Source organism: Manis pentadactyla, chromosome 6, assembly GCF_030020395.1.
Source record: "Manis pentadactyla isolate mManPen7 chromosome 6, mManPen7.hap1, whole genome shotgun sequence".
Lineage (NCBI taxonomy): Eukaryota > Metazoa > Chordata > Mammalia > Pholidota > Manidae > Manis > Manis pentadactyla.
Window position 1 is genome coordinate 116896207 of NC_080024.1, and position 22701 is coordinate 116918907.

Genomic DNA, 22701 nt, shown 5'->3' on the forward strand with positions numbered 1-22701 from the left:
ACATATATCTTGGTATCCAAAAACAATAGTGCCATATTCATAAAATATGAATCATAAAAAAATATAGAATTCAATGAAAAAGGAAATCCTTCACATATTCTTGAAAACTGTTACCTGCTGTGTGGTAGGAATGTCAATATTATGTGTTTTTAGTTCATTTCGCAACTGGGCCTCTTTTAATTTTGCTTCTTCCACTTGGCCTAAAAATAAAAACAAAAAAGCCTGCATTGATTTCTAATAATGCCCAAAATACAGTTTTTGAAAAATATTTTCACTTTTTTCTTTTTAATGATTGTTGCTAAAAATGAAAAGTAACTTTTAGAAACTAAAACTCTAAATTTAAGTTTCAGATCTAATACACAAAAACGGGAAAGAGAATCAATGAGTTTAAGAGAGATATTATGACTGGATAAATTACTTATTCCTAACATACATGACTATACATAATTTATACAGGTTGTTCCAAGAACCAAATAAGACTTAAAAAAAACAATTTTTAGTGTTAGAACTGATGTGCTATGTCATTACTCTACTTAATTCCTGTTATCTTCTAAAGAGCATTGACCTTGGAGAAATATAGGAAAGTGGGTAATGCAGGCAAAACATATTTGTTGGCTAACGGAATCAAAGTTTTAACTATTTATTTAACACAAAGCCAAAACCACAGCAAAAAAAATCTGATGAATGAAAGATGATGGATCACAACTCAGGAAATGCCTTGTCTTAAGTATATAAACATTATTTAAAACTGCAGCAAACATTCTGTGTATTGATTCAAAATAAGTTACAAGTTTCTGTATCAGTGTGTGCTATACAGGCTGTATACCACCAAAGTGACATTCTGCAGTTATTTTACGTAAAATACATAAAGTCCCATGAATCAAACATTAAAGTACACAGTATCACTCCCCCTAGTGATACTGTCATCTAGAATCTTTTGCCAGAAGTTGGGATTTGGATATAAATATTATTACTGTTATGTCAAAATGCTTCAATTTCCACAGACTTAGATTCCTAATAAAAAAATCTAAAAGTGTTGTAGGTAAGCAGGATATAAATTTATTTACAATTAAGGAATACTTCATCTTAAGATTAAATGACAAATAATATAAGCCATCATTACTACCTTTCTGCAGTGTTCTGCAGTTTACTTGCAGTCCTGGAAAGGAGGTAGTGTTTGTACTCTCATGGTCTCAACCTTCTGCCTTACATTCCCCCAAAGCATAATTTTTTATTACCTTTGAATATAAAATGACTTACACTTCATTTCATTAAGAAGCTGTTTGCCGGCTTCAAATAAACTTTTGTACATTACAATATTCTTAGATAATTGGTCTTTCTCTCTTGTAAGTGCTGCCATTTGTTGCTGCTTCTTAACATCTAGGGAACAAACATTTCAGATAATTTACTTCAATTTTAATTTAATTGTGACTTCCAAAATAATGTCATAACATGATTAGGTGACTAATAAGCATCATGTTAATGGAAAGCAAAACAAGAGTTTCTAAAGTACACAAACATTTGAGTTTAATCATCTATTTTCCTAGAAACTTACCATCATAAAACATAAATGGTAGTTCATATGATTTTAGTGTCCTTGATAACGTTGGCAGCTGAGGCTCAAATACAATAACATATTCAGTGCTATCTCTTCCAGGACTATTTTCTGCCAGCACCAGACTCTGTATAAAGAAAAAAGCAGTAAGGAAAAACAAGATTTAAAAAGGTATTTTTCACTGTAAAATATTATCTATCTCATGTACTCTGTTTCCCAGAAAGTTATTTTTAAAGGCATGACTAACCCTTAAGATTAAACATTCATTATAACATCATCAGCAACACCTGAGACATAATACTTGTTACCCTATGGTAATGGTTTGAAAGCCAAATGATCTTATCGACAAACAGATTATGCAAAAATTACATAAAATGGAAAATTACAAAAAGTATTTTTACTTTCGTACCAGACATATCATAGCCACTTATATATACCTTGACCTACAAATACAAAATCTTGATTCCAACCTTTAAGATGAAGCAGTGGAAAAGAGCTGATGGCATGAAAAGTTATAAAAACAATCACAAAGAAATACCCAAAGCCCAATGCTGAGTTTAAGTTACAGCTGTTACTATGGAAGTAGACCCACTAGTCCCAGGTGACCAGAAAGGAGGTCCTGAAAAGCTCTAATGATTTTTTAAATTGTATTTCCTTCATTAATACACACACACAAAAACTTCATATGCTTTAAGACCACAGCAATATGACTAGTAAAAAATGCAAATATAAATATGTGTATCTTAAGTGTTTTTTTTAGTCTAATTTTTTTTACAGGAAACAAGACACTATTCTGTTTTTTCATACTACAGTAATACAATTCAAAGACAGAGAATTAGAATTTTAAAAAATCTGAATTGATAGAACACTGTATAACAATCCATGAAAGAGTAAAATTATAAATTGTAGCTAACATTTCTTTTTTTCTGAAGAATATAGAACACAAGCCCACAATTAAATGGATTCGCAACCCCACTTAGTTTCTAAAAGCTATTTTCAATGTATTTACACAAACAGAAACACATAAAAATAAAATACTGTCCACTTTTAAAAAATAACATACTTTATAATTCAGCAAGTGGCTTTCAGCATGCAATTTGATTTCACAGGGTGATGAACATTTAGTTTGCTTAGAACTTTTTAGCTATTATTTATAAGAGAGCAAAGAAAATATCTTTCAATACTTCATTGTGTGTTCTCTAGAATAGGTGAGAAATAAGACTCAGTAAAAGTTTTATTAGGCAGTATCAAATTTCCCTTCAAAAAGGCTGTATCGATTCATTCTCTCACCATTAGTGTAAGAACATCTAGTTTTCCTGATGCTGGTGAAAATCTATTAATAATCAAGTTGTTTTTTTCCTAATAAGTAGATTAAAAACAGCAGTTTTTATTGTTTTAACTAGCATTTCTCTGCAGTATTAAGGTCATGCTTGTTTATTGGTCATTTATACTTTCCCTTCCATTAACTGCTGGCTTATAGTCTTTGGCCATTTTTTTCTTTTACTAGATTTTCTTTTTAGTGATTTGCAGGGAGTTCTTTAGGAGTTTTAAAAATATGTTTAATATATTAATGCTCTATTATAGATATATATATTCTATTAGACATATAGAAACATTGCTACTCAATATTGTAATATTTCTACCCAATGTCATAAAATTTTTTATTATACAATCATATAATGATTCTCTACATACCCATAATTGTCAACAATTATCAACACATTGCCACTATTCTTTTAATTCTGTTTAAGATATGCTTATGGTATTTGAGTTTTAACTTTTTATATAGTTAAATATATAATCTTTTCCTTTATGTGGTATATAAGGACTTTCCTCAGTTTGTAATCTGATGGATAGCTTATAAAGAGAAAAGGATACATGGAGTAGCAGAAATGAAGAGAACTGATGAGTCCAGAACTAGATTCAACTACAAATGGTAATTTGGAATATGATGGACAAATGTGTAGCAGAATGAATCTTAGACACCTCTTTCAGAAATTTCTAGATCACGTAGGAAAAAATAGAAAATCTGAATAGCCTAGTTAACAATCTTCAACAATTACAAATTTAGTCTATAATTTTTTAAAAAGCAATACATGTTATTTTCAAGCAAACATGGAACATTTTGGTTGTGTTCTGGGTGAGTGCTTCCTAAATGTTCCCAGTGATGAGAATCACTGGCTTGTTACAAATCAGATTTGAGTGCCCTGTCCAGACTATTAAATCAGTATCTGGGCCAGGAGCCAAGTAGGACTTGGGAGTTTTTTGCTTATTCAGTGTGGTATTAGTAACATCTAGTGGACATTCATATGTATGACATGAAGCTCAGATTCTATATGCAGCTGTAAGGGAATAGCTTACTTAAGTCACTGTCTTAACCTACATAATATAGACAAGTGGGGTTAGCAATTTCAAACACCTACAAAAGAACCTATGAAATAGGTAAAATGTGTTAGGTGTATTCTTCCAATATAAACCTACTTTGCATGTTCAATATGTCTACCCCCTTGTTTTTCAACATGTGGCTTTCATTACCTGATTTTTGTTAGGGTACAAGAAAATTTCATTTTACTCTCCACTACAATAAAGGAGTAAGTGCAAATTTAAGTAGCAACCAACACTTGTTCTCCACGTGAAGTGATGGAAAGAAGTGGCATGGATACCATTGACTGGAAAATCCTGCTGCTGTTAAGAGCATCTTGGTCTACCATTGCCAAGCCTTTAAAATTCTCCAACTAAACCAGAAATGCAGGTCTTTATGTAAAAACTCCAGAACTTTAAATGTTGGAAACTACTTAAAATGACAACACCATAAAGCTGTATTGCTGCCAGATCATGAAACACATCTACTATAGGTCAGGTACAAGCTGGCAGTGCCTTGACTGTAAGCCTGGCATAATTAAAACAATGTGGTATTAGCAATGGGTTAGAAGACTGACAACAGAAAAATGTAAGAAAAGGTGACATTTCAACTTTATTTGGTACATGAACAATTATTTAATAAATAATACAAGAAATAGTTAATGTATTAGAAAAAAGGTAAAAATAAAATCCAGACAAACCAAAGTTCAAAGGAATAAGAAAAGAGCAGGTACTGTGCTTATAATCTTCCTTCTCACCCCCACATAAACAAAAAAGTACTTATATATGAAAAAAATTAATATCTTAGATATATAATTAAGAAGAAAATGATGAACATTTCAAAAGAAAAGGCACCAAGGGGCTCTCCACAAAGACCAAAACATGAGAACTGTTCAGCCTTACTAGTGACACATTATTTTTTTTAATATAGGAAACTTGGTTAGAATTCTAAGTCTGTATTCAAGGTTGGTAGTATTGTGAGGATATACACACATTTCTAGTGGGAATATAAACTGAAGAGCAATTGGTAGTAACTACCACAAGGCTTAAAGTGTACATATCCTGTTTCCAATTCTACTTCTAGCAATTTTTTAAAGAAGTAATCAGATGTATGCAAAAGGATATACACAGAAGAAAATAGATGGAAACACTGTTAATAAGAAAGCTTTGGAAAGAAACTAAAAAGGAATTTAGGATCTAAAAAATTATGGTCATCAATATAATGATGCAGATTTACATTTACTGATAAAAGAAATATATCAAACATGTATTAAGTAAGATTTTTTATAAAAGCAGAGTTCTCTTTATGAAATTTTATTCCCCCTCCCCCCCTCCCACCATGTATAAATCATATATATACACACAAGGTTATCTGTGCAGTGTTTAGTGTGTATATGTAAAAGTCTGGAAGGTACAAACTAAATTACTTATCATCACTATCTCTGGAGGGTGATAATACACTGATTATTTTTGAAGTTTTTGTACTGTGTTATTTTTTTGTACAAATAAAAACCTATTTCCATTTTGGGGGTTAAAAAGAGTAAAAAAGATAAGCCGTTTTATTAAATTTTTCTAAATATGTACATTTTACCTGGGCTAGGTTTTATTCTGTTTCTATCCAAAGAATGGTAGCCTTTCAAAGAAATATGAATATATTATCACTGAAGCTAAAATCACTAGAATCAGAGAAAACAGTTATTCATATGGAAAAAGAAGATCTTGTTAGTAATAATAATGATTCTGGGTTCAATCTGTAATAGATTAGAGCAAAATCACAAAATATTTCAGTTGACTTTAATGTAATGCTATAATTAGAACATCTTCATACCTATATATATACTAAAGAACATGTATTATATAATATTGTGTTTTAAACTATTAAATACAGAAAGCTATCTACCAAAAACCATAAAAATTACCGTGATTTCAGCTGAACCTTTGACAAAGGGAAATTCAAGTGTTCTAACTTTCCCAGTAAAGAGTGGTGTATCCATATCTTCTTCATTAGGACCTTTAATGGTAGCTCTTACAATACCAACCAAATCTATTCCAGTTTGATTGTTGTATTCATCCTTCATGTAAACAATGGAGAATAACTAATTAGAAGAACTGGTAAGATTAAACACAGAGAAAGATGTGTGCAAATCAGAAATATGACATATATTTAGGAAAAACCCAAATATTAAATTACCCTAATCCTTCTACTCCAAACAGAATTCTATTCTCAGAATTTCTGTCTCAGAGCTCTAAAGACAGAAAATAATCCCAGAAATCATAAAAGAATCAGAGGCTTTCCATCTAAAATAATGGCTCCAAACGTTCTATATTAAAAGGACTCCCATTTAAAAAATTCAGCTTGTTAGGCACTTTTTTGGCATCTACTGATCTGGGAAGAGAAGAATGACTCACTTGTCCAAAGTAAGCAAGCTGACGGGAGTGAAGTAGCCTTCACCAGCAAAATTTTCCATAAAGGTGAAGTTCCACTATTGTGCTTTCCATGTTTCTGTTTATATTCTCAGCAGCTCTATACAGAGTACTCTCCAGGTATTCAGAAGCTCTGAGGAGCTCACTATGATCAGTCATCAGAGCAGATCTCTTAAAAATAATTACTTAATTACCTCCCTCTGTCCTATCAGTGAAATGGACACTGAGAAATCAATATACTTCACACATATTCAGAATACATACATGAAAAAGGGGATTAAGGAATGTACTAGGAAACACAGGCAGATTTCTGCATTTTTGAGTCAGTTCTACTTAGTATATTTGGTATGTTTTGTGTACGTTATGCATTCTTTATTTGTATTCAAATACACTTTCGTAAATATTTCACTGATCTGCACAAATTTTCCAATAACCTTAAACTATATATAATCAAGATCTGATTCTATAATAATTATTTTGCACCCCAAAACTAGAAATAACTTTTGTTATCCTTTGTCATTTTGGAAGTAAATAAACATTACCGTGATATTAAGATGTAAATCTCTGACCAAGGTCCTACTGGCAATTGAGCGGACATTTGAAACAGCTGGTGTAGCTGGCTGGTATTTAGGAATTAACTTCACAGGTTGATTAGGCAGAACATCAACTATAATCTTACAAAACAAAGGAAGCATTCTGATTAACAATGCACTGACAGTTTAGTGCTCAAGTGTAAGAGAAGAAATAATGATAGAACATATTAAATGAAATGTTACCTTCTAAAAGGTTTTTCCATTAATCTCTTTAAATCTAGTCAATTTTTTAAAACTCAGAATAAAACATCAGAGATGAATTTTTGAATGTTAAAAACCATCTAAGAATAATTTTAGAGACATTAAAAAATACAGGCAATTTAAAAAAATTTAGTACATTAACAATATTGAATGGAGATGATATATGTTAAAACTACCTTAAACTTCATTATCCAGCATTCTAGTACCTGAAATGCGATTAACTGAAATTTTTTCATGTAAGGTTGATAGGAGCAACTTTACTGTAATATACACTAAAATGCTTACTAAGTGAGTCTTTGATATAAAGAGAAATGGAAAAGTAACTTCTGTATCAGGTCATATTAACCAAACCAATTTAAATGTATTTTATTTTAATATTCCTTAAAATTGCATTATTCATACTTTGCATCTAATTATTGACTCACTTTTAAACAAAACATTTCATTCCTAAACAAGAAAACGTAATGCTATCTGTGACACATAAAAAGAGTATGCAAACCTGTTCACTGTTAAGAATATTTGTTTTATCCATCATAAAACCAAACTGGATACAATATATCCCCACTTTGTTAGGAACTGCTTTATCCCTAAATTAGAAAGAAAGAGATATTATTGACAACTTTTAAATAAAATGGGGCAGAATTTAAAGCATCAACATTTTTGTTCCTTCCCCAAAAAGTAAATAAGTAAAAAAAGAATTACTATTACATTTGCCTTCATACAATGAATACTTTCTGCAAAACTGGGCTTAATTCCCCAGGTCCTTACCTGGACATTCTTTCACAAAACATCCAGAAACCAAGCTCTGGATGGCAAAAGTTGAAAGAAGAGGGACATAAATTTGATAAAGTAGTAAACACAAAAAAGAATTTTATGTCAAGTGAACTGTGCTTTATTTCTAATTATACATTTCCAACTGTTTTATATTTCAAAATTACAGTATATTCTGATTTTGAAAAAAATTGCTCTGTTTTCCATTCAAGCACTATTCTAAATATTTAACTTAACATATACAAGGCATTTACTGTGATTTAATTATCCGTGAAGAGCTCAGTACCTAGTAAGAGGTACATTTACTTACTAGCCTGTTTTGGTCATACATAATGACAATGAAAACACGAATGACATTCTATGGTATACCTTGCCTGATATGTACAATGTGGCTCATGATCTCTAAGATGGCTTTTGCCTATCATTCATATTCCAAAATATTGGCATAATGTAGTAAAAAGAACAAAGACTTTGAACAATATCTGTATTGAAATCCCAACACTGTAACATACATGTAACCTTCAAGGAAATTATTTAACCTTTCTCTAAGTCATATTTTCTCCAAGAGGATAATTCCTAATAAAGTTACAGTAAGAATGAAACAAGACTTCTGCTTCCAAATGACAGGCAAATCCTTCCTGATGAAGACAACCATATTTTAAAAAGACATTTGCCTGAAGATATTTGAGAGATAACAAGCAAAAGTGAAAAATAACTTGGCAGGATCTAAGATAGCCTAGAGAGATCCTGAGACATGACAGTTTCACATTTAAGGCTGCTTTACTCCTGGGAGCATATACTAGGAGTAGAGGCAGAACTATAGCAGAATCCCCAGGGAAAAGCAATGCATCTTTGAATAAATCTTTAACCTGGACTAAAAGAACAGACTGCTAGTGACTCAGACAATGGACCGAAGTAATGCAATTATCTGGAGGAAAAAAACAATCTGGAGAAAGATAACATCTTGTACTCCAAATAAAATGTATTGTTTAAAAAAAAAAACCTAACAGGTATAAATATCATTCAAGAGAATAGAATGAAAACCAATAGAAATAAGAGACAACAGAAATAGACCAAAAGGAACTACAGACAGACTGAAATAAACTCTGGTTATTGCTTGGCGTAATAAAAGAAAAGACTGAGAATTTCAACAAAGAACTGGAGAAATTGACAATTCAAAGACGGATTTAACAGCAAGTTACACATAACTGAAGATATAAGTTAACTGAAGGTAGGTAGCTTGGAAGAAAAGATCTACAGTGAAGAGACAAAAGAATAGCAAATACATAAAAGAAGATAAGTGACAGAGAATATTGTGAGAAGGATTAATATGCACATAATTAAGAGTGCCAGAAAAGAGGGAAAGAATGAGGTAGAAACAATATTTGATGAAGTAACGGTTGACAATTTTTTAAAACTGAATGAAGACCACACAATCAAAGCCTATGAAAACCAAGCAGGATAAATAAAAAGAACCCATGCATAGTCTTGTCATAGTAAAACTGAAAACAAATAAAAACAATCAAAGAAGAGTGGAAATAACTACTTTTCAAGATAATAGTAAGACTGATAGCTAACTTCTCAACAGAAATGATGGGATAGTGAACAATGGCTTGAAAGCGCTCAAGAGAGAAACTGCCTAATAGGGGGAGTCTAGTAACCATAATGTTGTTCAAATAATTGTACATTAATGATACCAAAAAAAAAAAAAAAAGGAAAGAAACTGCCAACCTAGACTATCATATGCAGGAAAAATATCCTTCAAGTATATCCAACAAATATATTTGCAGGTAAAAATGAGGTAATTTACCACCAGCAGATGTGCAGTAGAGGAAATATTAAAGGAACTTCCTCACATGAAAAATGATTCCAGATGGAATCCCTGAGTTGAAGATTAAAAGAAAGGATAATGATTTAGAAAATCTAAATGAACACAGAATACACAAAATAAAACATATTGATAGGTTTAACATATGTAACAGCAAAGGCAGGTGCACTTGAAGAGTGAAAATAGAATTTAAGTGTTCTGAGATTCAAAACGGAATTTAAGTGTTCTAAGATTCATGCACTGTCCAAGAAAGGGTTAAAAAATGCAAATTGTCATTGCACACTGGTATGTCAACTATGCATGCTCTAATCTCTAAAAGAAAAAAAATCACTCAGAGAACAGTAAAAGACTATACGAATGCCAAGTTATCGGGAGTAAAAAATGACAAATACATTTAATAAATTAAAAAGAAAAAAGGAACAAATAAAAGATCAAATAAAAATGGTAGATTCAAAAGCAAGCATTTTGGTAATTACTTGTAAGAGCTAACCTTTTCAATTAAAATACAGACTATTTAAAAAAATAACTATAATGCCATTTATAAAAGATCACTTATAATACAAAGACACAGAAATAATAAAGAAAAGGTATTTTATGCAAATGCTAACTCTCACGATTCCTAAGGTGGCCTATGCACAGTATTCATATGAAAGTATGGTATACTGTTATCCAAGAAGATTTCAAGGCAAAAAGTATTATTAGAGAAAAAATGAATACTGATAGCTGATTCAATCTGCTAGGAAAACATAATTTAAGTCTATATGTACATAGTATCACAGCCTCAAAATATGTCAAGGAAACACTGACAGAACTACGAGGGAAGAGAGACACATTCACACTCATACTGGGAGATTTACCAAACTGCTTAAATTAAACAAAATGATACCAAAATCTGAACTAGTGAATAAAAAAAACACTGTACTTCAAATGCAGTATACATTACTTTCTACTATACATGAAATATTTATAAAAATTGACCATATGTATATGCTATGTACATACTATAAAAACAAGTGTTATTTAGTTTCCAAGGACTGAAAGTATATAGGACAGGCTCTCTGACTGTGGTAAAATTAAGCTAGAAATCATAACAAAACAAGAATTAGAAAATCCCACAATTTAGAAATTAAAGAATGTATTTCTGAATAGCCATGGGTAGAAGATGAAAAATTACAATGGAAATAAAGTATCTTGATCCAAATAACAGTGAAAATATCATGTGAAAAATACTTGTGAATGTTCCTAAAATCATGGTTAGGAGGAAATGTATTGCTCTACATACATTTATATGTGTATACATAGGCTGAATATAAATGAGCTAAGCCACCACCCTAAGAAGTTTAAAAAAGCCAAAAACTGGTTCTTTGAAAAGACCCACAAAATTGAAGTATACTGGTAAGATTAATCAAGAAAACAAAATGAAAATACAAATAATGCCATGAATGGGAGATCACTACAGATACTACAGATAACAAAAAGATTAGGAACAAATTTGAAAATTTAGATAAAATTAACAAATTTAAAATTATGTCAACAAAACTGACCAAAGAAGACACAGAAAGTACACATAGTTTTGCAATAGTTTAGTTTAAAGAAACTGAATACACAACTACAACCTTCCTCCCCCAAACTTCAGGCTCAGAGAGCTTCACTAATGAAATCTACCAAATATTTAAGAAATAAAGACACTCATGCAGGATATTCCAGAGACTTGACCAAGACTTAGGGACCACTTCTCCCAGTTACTTTTGTTGACGCATACATATGAGAAAAAATATGTAAGAAAGAAAAAGGCTATCTTGACTCATTAATGTAGAAAGAAAAAGCCCAAACAAAATACTAGCAAAACAAATCCACCAATATACATCATGATAAAATTGGATTTATTCCAGTAATGTAAGGCAGGATGAATATTCAGAAAATCACTGTAATTCATCACATTAAAAAAGAAAGGCAAAATATTACATATTACATTAATAAATGCTGAAATCTAATGTCAGTTCATAATAAAATAAATTCTTTTAGTAATGATTAGAAATAAACAGTCTGATAAAGATACCCACCAAAAGAAAAACCCTAAAGCAACCATTACACTTATGGGTGACATGCTGTAACATTCCCTTTGGATTGGGGATAAGAATAGGATGATCACTCTCATTATGTCTACTTAACATTTTACTGTAAATGCAAGCCAGGGCAGTATGTCAAGGAAAAGAAACAAAATGCTTAAGACTGGAAAGTAATAAATCTATCATTATTCACCCACCATGAGTGTGAAAATAGTTTAAAATCCCAAGACTCTACAAATAAAATTGGAAATAAAGGTTAGTGAAGATGCTGGCTACAGGTCAATAAACACAAGTCAACTGGATTTCTACAATCAACAACAACAAAAATTTTTTAAAGGATACGAAAGTGAAAAGTGAAATAAAATGGAATTATTTGTGTCAAGGGGCTTTAAAACGGCACTGGAAAGCCATTAAGGAGGTGGACCTTATGCATGTCCTCACCAGGTGGATGATGAAGAACTTTAAAACTCGGTCAAACTGCAAATATCCATAGGACTCTTCAGGGACACCTGCAACCTGCTATTAGTAATGGACTTTTGCTTAGTGATAGTCTTAGCAACCAATTATGTTCAGCCAAGATTAGTTTTCTGTTGCCAACACCAATCAAAATTCTTTGGAAATAATACATACAAGCATTCTATTTTGTCTTAAAAAGAAAAAAAAAACACTTTTATTCCCTAGTGGGACATAATCTGCATTGCTACCCAAATCTGTTTTCCCCAAATTGCAATCTGAGACCCCAAATAAACGCTTTCATTTTATTTCAGTTCTACTTCTCTTGGTCGATACCATTTACAACAGCATCAAAAATATCAACCATCTAAACATTATGCTCAATGAAATAAGTCACACAAATGCTCTATCTCAATTATATGTAGAATGTAAAAAAATCAAATCCACAGATACAAACAGATTGGTGGTTGCCAGGGGTGGAGCTGGGGGATGGGCAAAATGAGTAAAGGGGTTAAAAGGTACAAGCTCAAGTTATAAGATAAATAAGTTCTGGGGATGTAATTTACAGCATGGTGACTATAGGTAACAACACTATATTGTATATTTGAAAGTTGCCAAGACAGTAAATCTTAAAAGTTCTCACCACAAGAAAATTTGTAGCTATGTGATGTGATGGATGTTAAGTAAACTTATTGTGGTTACCTCTCTGCAATATATATATGTATATATCAAATCATGTTTTATACCTTAAACTAACACAGTGTGATGTCAATTATTTCTAAATAAAACTGGAAAGATACTATCTATCTAGAAATTTAAGGAAAGACGACACTTCCACTAAAGAAGTTATAAAATGTTATAAGAGAATTAAAGAAATTTAAATAAATAGAGGGATATAACATATTTGTAGATTGCAAGGTGTTCCCAAATATCTACTCACTTGATAAACTGATTCTAATATACATGGAAAAATAAAGGTCCAAGATACACATGAAGAACAAGGTTAGAGTACTCATTCTAAAGGACACCAGACTTACCAAGAAAGTATGGTATGGCAATACACAGACACATAGATCAAGAAATCAAAATAGGGAGGAGTCCAGATACAGAATAACCCATATCTTGATATATGATTTATAATAAAGATGGCATTGCAGACAAGTGACCTTTTCAATAAATAACCCAGGGACAAATACATACACATAAAACTGAAAAGATTGACAAAACCAAACATTGAGGAGTATAAAGAAAATAGGGACTCTCTTGCACTGCTTGTGGGAGTATAAATTGGTATAAACACTTTGAGAAATCATTTGGTAGCAGCTAGTGAAGTTAAACTTATACATAACTTAGGACCCAGTACTATACAGCAATGAAAATGAATGAACAGTTACTAGCCACATAATAGATTAATCTTACAATGCTAAATGAGAAAAGCTGCATACAAGATAGTATATATAAAGTTAAAAAATGGGCACAATTAGACAATTTGGAATGCATGCTAATCTAAAGAAAACTAAATAAGGAGAGGGTTTATTCTGTGGGTGTTTTACATGTGTAATTACAGTATATGACTTTTTATATTCTTTGTGACTTTTTGGTTTCATTATTTTTTAAATTTAAGTGTATTTGACATACAACTTATTAGTTTCAGATGTGCAACAGTGATCCAACATTTATATACACTATATTAGTGATCACCATATTTCTAGTTACCATCTTTCACCAAAGTTGTTACATATTAACTATATTCACTATGCTGTATATTGTATCCTCTTTATTTATAACTCTAAGTTTGTACCTTTTAATCCTCTTCCCCTACTTTTCCCATTCCCATTGCCCCCAACCCCAGTATTTCTTTTTGAGGTGAGATTCACATAACAAAATTAACCATTTTAGAGTATACAAGTCACTGGCATTTAGTACATTCACATTTGTTGTGTAGCCATTACCTCTAAGTAGTTTTAGGATATTATTGTTTTTTAGAGATTTATTATAATGTTCCTTCAAACTGATGCCATTGAATGCTAAAATAAGACTCAATTAAATCCCTTAGAAATTTTGAAATGAAATGAAATAGCTCACTTTCCCATATTTTATTAGATTCAGACACTGAAAGAAAATTAACAGACTGAAAAGAAGGGAGTATCCCTTCTGAGATGTCTAAACCAGTTCTGTGCAGTAACACACGCATACTTAAAAGACCTAAGGCCAGTTCAACCACTGTGGAAAGCAGTATGGAGGTTCCTCAAAAAGCTCAAAATAGAAATACCATTTGACCCAGGAATTCCACTTCTAGGAATTTACCTTAAGAATGCAGCAGCCCAGTTTGAAAAAGACAGATGCACCCCTATGTTTATCGCAGCACTATTTACAATAGCCAAGAAATGGAAACAACCTAAATGTCCATCAGTAGATGAATGGATAAAGAAGATGTGCTTCATATACACAATGGAATATTATTCAGCCATAAGAAGAAAACAAATCCTACCATTTGCAACAACATGGATGGAGCTAGAGGGTATTATGCTCAGTGAAATAAGCCAGGCGGAGAAAGACAAGAACCAAATGATTTCACTCATATGTGGAGTATAAGAACAAAGAAAAACTGAAGGAACAAAACAGCAGCTGAATCACAGAACCCAAGAATGGAGTAACAGTTACCAAAGAGAAAGGGACTGGGGAGGATGGGTGGGAAGGGAGGGAGAAGGTGGGGGGAGAAGAAAGGGGGCCTTACGATTAGCATGTACAATGTGTGTGTGAGGCATGGGGAGGGCTGGCGCAACACAGAGATGACAAGTAGTGATTTTACAGCATCTTACTACGCTGATGGACAGTGACTAATGGGGTATGTGGGGGAATTTGGTGAAGGGGGAAGTCTAGTAAACATAATGTTTCTCATGTAATTGTAGATTAATGATACCAAAAAAAAAAACAAAAAACCTAAGGCCATGTTATTCAAAGTGTGGACCAAGGACAGATGATAGCATAAACATTTTGTTACTTGTCTTGTCACAATAACAAAACTCAGAATATTCAGAAATGAATGTAGCAACCTGACAGTGCCTTGACAACAAATGCTTATTCAGAGGACCTTTAAAAAAAAAAAAAAAAAAGCATTGGTCTACAACAATTAGAAATTTTTTTAAAAACAGAAACTGTTCCTTTGGCACAGCCAGAAAACACACTGAAATACATACATACATACATACATATAAATAAATATATATATATATATTTATATAAAATAAGCATTTTTTACCCTATTGATGATGACTTAAATATTTAAAAAAATAAAAAAAACCTTAGGATTCTGGGAAGATGGCAGGAGTAGAAAACACTAGGAAACTGTCTCTTCATCTAGGTAACAACTGTCCTCCGGCAGATCTATCTGATGAGACAATTTGGAAGTCTGGAGAGTACTGAAAATTTGGATGGTAAACTGCAGCTAAGTTCAGCCAATTTTGGCTATTAGCACAGTAGGGGCTACTCTTCTTCACCTCCCAGATCCACTGCAGGCAGCTGTGCATGTTCCTGCAGAAGCCTGAACAGAGCAGCTTACAGAAGCCAGTAGGCAAAAAGGACACTGTCCTCCAAATACTGAGGATCTGTGTTCTGGCTGCTGCTTCTGATCACACTGAGGCAAACAAAAAACAGCAGGCAGCCACTGCTGCTGTGCCAGCCCCCACTGTAGCAAGCCCCTCATCCTCTAGCTGAAGGGACTTCCAGGGCTGGCACCCTTTCTTTCTCTCCTTCATTTTTCTTTTTCCCTTTCTGGGAGCCAGGCGCTAAAGGACATTAAAAAACAATTGCATATATGGGGAAAATTAGAAAGTGACCACACGTGCCCAGGGAAAGGCCCAGAAAAGACCTGAGATCTTAAGTTTCCACCTAAGACTGATCCTTGGCAGAGAAATAGTCTATAATTATCAAAAACTAGAAACAATAACCAGCAAACCCTAGGAAGAGCACTTTCTGAACTGAGAGTTACATTATTAGAGCCAAATGTCTAGTTTAAACAAACAAAAAATCAGAAGACGAACAAATAGGAAAGTATGGGTCAAAGGAAAAAATTAATCAACTGAAATTGCTCCTGAAAAACACCTGATGGAAGATATACTAAAATGGACTTATAAAACAATTGCCTTAAAAATGATCAAAGAACTAAAGGAAGATGTGGAGAATGTCAAGAAAATGACATATAGAAAAAAATGTAAATATCAATAAAGAGACAGAAAACCTAAAAAGAAATCAAATACAAATTCTGAAGCTGACAAGCACAATAACTGCAGCAAAATTTTCACTACATGAATGTAAAAGCAGATTTGAGCATGTAGAAGAAAGAATTAGTGAACTTGAAAACAATGGATATTATTACAGAGTCTGAGAAACAGAAAGGAAAAATGATTGAAATAAACTGACCAAAGCCTAAGGGACAACGGGGACAACAGCCAAGTGTCTTCTTTCTGACTAGGAAAAGGAAGCAAGAAAAGAGGAAGAGAATATTTGAATGGCTGAAAGGTTCCCAAATTTGATGAAAGACGTGAATATAAATATCCATGGTGCAAAAGAAATTTCAAGTAGGATGAATTCAAAAAGACACACAGACCAAGACACTTCATCATCAAAATTTGAAAGACAAAGACAAAGAGATAATATTGAGAGCACCAAGAGAGAAGCAAACCATGACCCTCAGTAAGATGCTCACTTTTCTCATCAGAAAGTTTGGAGGCCAGAAGACAGTAGGCCAATGTGTTCAAAGGGCTAAAAGAAAAAAACTGTAGATCAAGAATTCTTTATCCAGTAAAACTGTTCTTCAAAAGTGAAGGAGTAATTAAGACATTCTTAGCTAAAAAAAAAGCCAGGGGAGTTCATTTACACTAGATCTTGTTTGGAAGAAATGCTCACGGGTGTCCCTGCAAGGTAAGATGAAAGAAGAAATAGACAGTAAGTCAAAACCATATGGAGAAGTAAAGATCTCAATAAAGATAAGAATAAACAGGCAATTGTAAATGCTGGCATTATTGTACCAAGTGTATAACCACTTTTTGTTTTCTGTATGATTGAAGAGACTGATATGTTTAAAGAAACAAAACAATTACTAGTCTAAAAGACAAAAGGACATTTCTCATAAAAAAATAAACAAGTAATGGGATTAAAGATGGCAGCATGAGAGGTGAGACAGAGACCTCCTCCCCAAACCACATACAATATGAAAATACAGTTAATACAAGTAATCATGAAAGAGCAACTGGAAAGAAGGCTGTGCCAGACGGCATACACCTGGAGAAAAGAGCAGACCTCATGGAAGAGGGTAATGTACCAAAGCTGGGATCCAGTGGGACCCAAGCCCTTCCCACACCCCAGCTCACTGAAGGGAGCAAGAGAAATGGAGTGGGGAGGATGTGGAGGCCTAGGACTACTGAACACCCAGGAGTGGAGATCTGCTTTGGGAGCATGAACCTACTTTGCACGGTGCTCTGGAGTTTTGTGGGGTTGGAAAGCTAAGACAGGCAGAATACTGGGAGAGACAGAGATTCCAGCTACTTGTGGAAAACAGGTATCCACATCTGGCTGCTCTGGAACAAAAGTAAGGCAGGTAATCTCAGAGGCTTCCTAACAGCAAGAGGACTGCTAAAGGGGCAAGGATTGCACAAAGCTTGCTGCTCAGGAGAAAGAATAGTGGATAAAATTTTCCAGGTGCACTCTAGCCAGCAGGTTGGGAACTTTCAGAAGCTTCAGATGCTTCATCCGCCTGGCTGGCTATGGAGCAGCTCCAAGGCCCCCTATCATGATACACAGCCTACTGCACCTTCCTTCCAGCCAGCCCACACAGCCTAGCAAACCACAAGTCCCTGCCATGGCGTCAGGGCAGCCAGAGGGAGGCCCCACGTACAGTAGCTACAAACCCAAAGCACAGAGGCTTACACCTGTGTGCCGGGCCACTGGTTCTCACAGTGGAGACAGGCACAGCACCCAGAAAGCAGGAAACGGCACTTTCATTCCCCCACAAGGCAGTAGCGCCGCGCCAACACCCCTGACATAGCTCCAGGGGCTGAGCAGCTCCAGAGAGCAGAGCTTCTGGGCACTAGAGGGCACCACAAATATGAAACATCAAAGGAACCTGGTTTAAACCAAAACACCAAAAACACCAGGAAAAGGGCCAAGTGAAACTGAACGCATCAATTTTCCTGAAAGAGATTCAAAATAAAAATAATAAACATGCTCATGACGGTACATAAAAATACTCAAGAACTCAGGGACAAATTTAGGATGGAGATTCAATCATTAAGAAATTCAGTATTTGAAATAAAAATACAATGGAGGGATTTAGAAGATTAGATGTAGTAGAAGAGGCAGTAAATGGAACAGAAATTGGAGAAGAAGAATACAAAGAGGCTGAGGACAGAGAGAAAAAAGGATCTCCAGGAAAGAAATAATACCGAGAGAACTGTGTGACCAATACAAACAGAACAATATTCACATTATAGTGGTACCAGAAGAAGAGAGAGAAAAAGGAATACAAAGTGTCTTTGAGGAGGTAATTGTAGAAAATGTACCCAGTCTGGGAAGGAAATAGTCACCTGGGCCATGGAAGTCCACAGATCTCCCAAAACAAGGGACCCAAGGAGGACAATACCAAGACATATAATAATTAAAATGGCAAAGATCAAGGACAAGGAAAGAATATTAAAAGCAGCCAGAGAGAGAAAAAAGATCACCTACAAAGGAAAACCCATCAGACTATCACCAGATTTCTCAACAGAAACCTTACAGGCCAGAAGGGAGTGGCATGATATATTTAATGCAATGAAACAGAAGGGCCTCAAACCAAGAATACTCTACCTGGCAAGGTTATCATTTAAATTTGAAAGAGGGATTAAACAATTTCCAGATAAGCAAAAGCTGAGAGAATTTTCCTCCCACAAACAGACTCTACCCTGCATTTTGGAGGGACTGCTATAGATGGAAGTGTTCCTAACACTAAATAGCTGTCACCAGAGGAAATAAAACCACAGTAAAGTAAGTAGAACAATTAATTACTAAGCAGATACAAAACTAAAGCAACTACCCCCAAAGTCAGTCAAGGAATAGACTAAGAGTACAGAATCTGATACCTAATATATAAATAATTGCAGAGGAAGAAAAAGAACCCTAAGATTGTGCTTGTAATAGCATGCTAAGTGAGTTAGACTGTTAGATAGAAAGGGAATCACTCTTCAATCTTTGATAACCATGAACCTAAAGCCTTACAATGGCAATAAGTATATACCTATTGATAATCACCCTAAATGTATATAGTCTGAATGCACCAATCAAAATACACAGAGTCACAGAATGGATGAAAAACAAGACCTGTTTAATGCTGCCTACAAGAGACTCACCTCAAACCCAAAGACATACACAGACTAAAAGTGAAGGGATGGAAAAAGATATATCATGCAATTAATAGGGAGAAAAAAGGAGGAGTTGCAGTACTTCTATCAGACAATATAGACTTCAAATCAGAGAAAGTCACAAGGGACAAAGAAGTACATTACATAATGATAAAGGGGTCAGTTCAACCAGAGGAGATATTATAAATATCTATGCACCCAACAGAGGAGAACCTACATATGTGAAACAAATACTAACTGAATTAAAAGGGGAAAAAAATGCAATACATTTATTTTAGGAGACTTCAATATACCACTCACTCCAAAGGACAGATCCACCAGACAAAAAATCAGTAAGGACACAGAGGCACTGAACACCACACTAGAACACATAGACCTAACGGACATCTACAGAACTCAACACCCAAAAGCAACAGGATACACATTCTTCTCAAGTGCACATGGAACATTTTCAAGAATAGATCATATACTAGCCCACAAAAAGAGCCTCAGTAAATTCAAAAAGATTGAAATTGTACCAACCAGCTTCTCAGACCACAAAGGTATGAAGCTAGAAACACAAAGAAAATGAAAAGCCCACAAACACATGGGGCCTTAACAACATGCTCCTAAATAACCAATGGATCAATGACCAAATAAAACAGAGATCAAGCAATGTATGCAGACAAAGGACAACAATATTTCAACAATGCAAAATCTGTGGGAAACAGCAAAGGCTGTGCTAAGAGGGAAGTATATTGCAATACAGGCCTACCTCAGGAAAGAACAATCCCAAAAGAACAGTCTAAACTCACAATTAACGAAACTAGAAAAAGAAACACAAATGAGGCCAAAAGTCAGTAGAAAGAGGGACATAATAAAGCTTAGAGCAGAAATAAGTAAAATCAAGAAGAATAAAACAATAGAATCAATGAAAGCAGAAGCTAGTTTTTTGAGATAATAAACAAAATAAATCCCTAGCCAGACTTACCAAGAAAAAAAGAGTCTACATATATAAACAGAATCAGAAATGAAAAGGAAAAATCGCTATCAACACCACAGAAACACAAAGAATTAAGAGAGAATACTGTGAAAAATTATATGCTAACAAACTGGATAACTTAGAAGAAATGGACAACTTCCTAGAAAAATACAACCTTCCAAGGCTGACCCAGAAAGAAACAGAAAATCTAAATAGATCAATTACTAGCAACGAAATTGAACTGATAATCAAAAAACTACCAAAGAACAAAACCCCTGGACCAGACGGGATTCACTGCTGAATTTTATCAAACATTTAGTGAAGACCTAATATCCATCCTCCTTAAAGTTTTCCAAAACGTAGAAGAGGAGGGAATACTCCCAAACTCATTCTATGAGGCCATCATCACTTCAATAGCAAAACAAGGCGAAGACACCACAAAAAAAGAAAATTACAGACCAATACCCCTGATGAACATAGATGCAAAAATACTCAACAACATAAAAACAAACAGAATTCAAAAATACATAAAAAAGATCATCTATCATGATCAAGTAGGATTTATTCCAGGGATGCAAAGACGGTAGAACATTAGAAAATCCATCAACATCATCCACCACATCAACAAAAAGAAGGACAAAAATCACATGATCATCTCCACAGATGCTGAAAAAGCATTTGACAAAATTCAAGATCTATTTATGATAAAAACTCTCAATAAAATGGACATAGAGGGCAAGTAACTCAACATAATAAAGGTTATATATGTCAAACCCACATCCAACATCATACTTAACAGCAGGAAGTTGAAAACTTTTCCTTTAAGATCAGGAACAAGACAAGGATGCCCACTCTTCCCACTTTTATTCAACATAGTACTGGAGGTCCTAGCAACAGCAATCTGACAACACAAAGAAATAAAAGGCATCCAGATTGGCAAGGAAGAAGTTAAATTGTCCCTGTTTGCAGATGACATGCTACTGTACATAAAAAAAACTAAAGAATCCACCCCAAAACTACAAGACCTAATATCTAAATTCAACAAAGTTGCGGGATACAAAATTAATACACAGAAATCGGTTGCTTTCCTATACACTAACGATGAACTAGCAGAAAGAGAAATCAGGAAAATAATTCCATTCACAATTGCATCAAAAAGAACAAAATACCTAGGAATAACCTAACCAAGGAAGTGAAAAACCTATACTCTGAAAACTGCAAGACACTCATGAGAGAAATTAAGGAAGATAACAATAAATGGAAATAAATCCCGTGCTCATGGATGGGAAGAATTAATATTGTCAAAATGGCCATCATGCTAAAAGCAATATACAGATTCAATGCAATCCCTATCAAAATACCAACAGTACTCTTCAACAACTACAACAAATAGTTCTAAAATTCATATGGAACCACAAAAGACCCCAAATAGCCAAAGCAATCCAGAGAAGGAAGAATAAAGCGGGGGTGGGGGAACTACACTCTCCAACTTCAAGCTCTACTACAAAGTCACATTAATCAAGACAATTTGGCACTGGCACAAGAACAGACCAATAGACCAATGGATCAGGTGAGAGAGCCCTGATATAAACCCAAGCATATATGGTCAATGAATATAAGATAATGGAGCCATGGACATACAATAGGGAAATGACAGCTTCTTCAACAACTGGTGTTGGCAAAACTGGACAGCTACATGTAAAGAAAATGAAACAGGATTATTGTCTTAATTCCATACAGAAAAGTAAACTCGAGATGGATCAAAGACCTGAATGTAAGCCATGAAACCATAAAACTCTTAGAAAAAAACATAGGCAAAAATCTCTTGAATATAAACATGAGCAACTTTTTCGTGAACATATCTCCTCAGGCAAGGGAAGCAAAAGCAAAAATGAACAAATGGGACTACATCAAGCCGAAAAGCTTCTGTACAGCAAAGGATACCATCAGCAAAACAAAAAGGCATCCTACAGTATGGGAGAATATACATGTAAATGACCTATCTGACAAGGGGTTCACATCTAAAATATAAAAAGAACTCACACACCTCAACACACAAAAGGCAAGTAACACCATTAATAAATGGGC

The 22701-nt window shown here is 33.9% G+C and overlaps 1 protein-coding gene across 3 annotated transcripts in view; it reads right to left on the minus strand.

The window, feature by feature from the left end:
* Window positions 1-22701, minus strand: part of SMCHD1 (structural maintenance of chromosomes flexible hinge domain containing 1) — a 187871-nt gene that overhangs the window by 45207 nt on the left and 119963 nt on the right. For all 3 annotated transcript variants that reach the window (XM_057504069.1, XM_036905842.2, XM_036905843.2), the window contains 6 exons: window positions 7634-7721; window positions 6883-7014; window positions 5836-5988; window positions 1556-1682; window positions 1261-1380; window positions 115-200 (listed from right to left, as the gene is read on the minus strand). In XM_057504069.1, the coding sequence (XP_057360052.1) occupies window positions 115-200; window positions 1261-1380; window positions 1556-1682; window positions 5836-5988; window positions 6883-7014; window positions 7634-7721 (706 nt within the window). The remainder of the gene's footprint in view (window positions 1-114; window positions 201-1260; window positions 1381-1555; window positions 1683-5835; window positions 5989-6882; window positions 7015-7633; window positions 7722-22701) is intronic.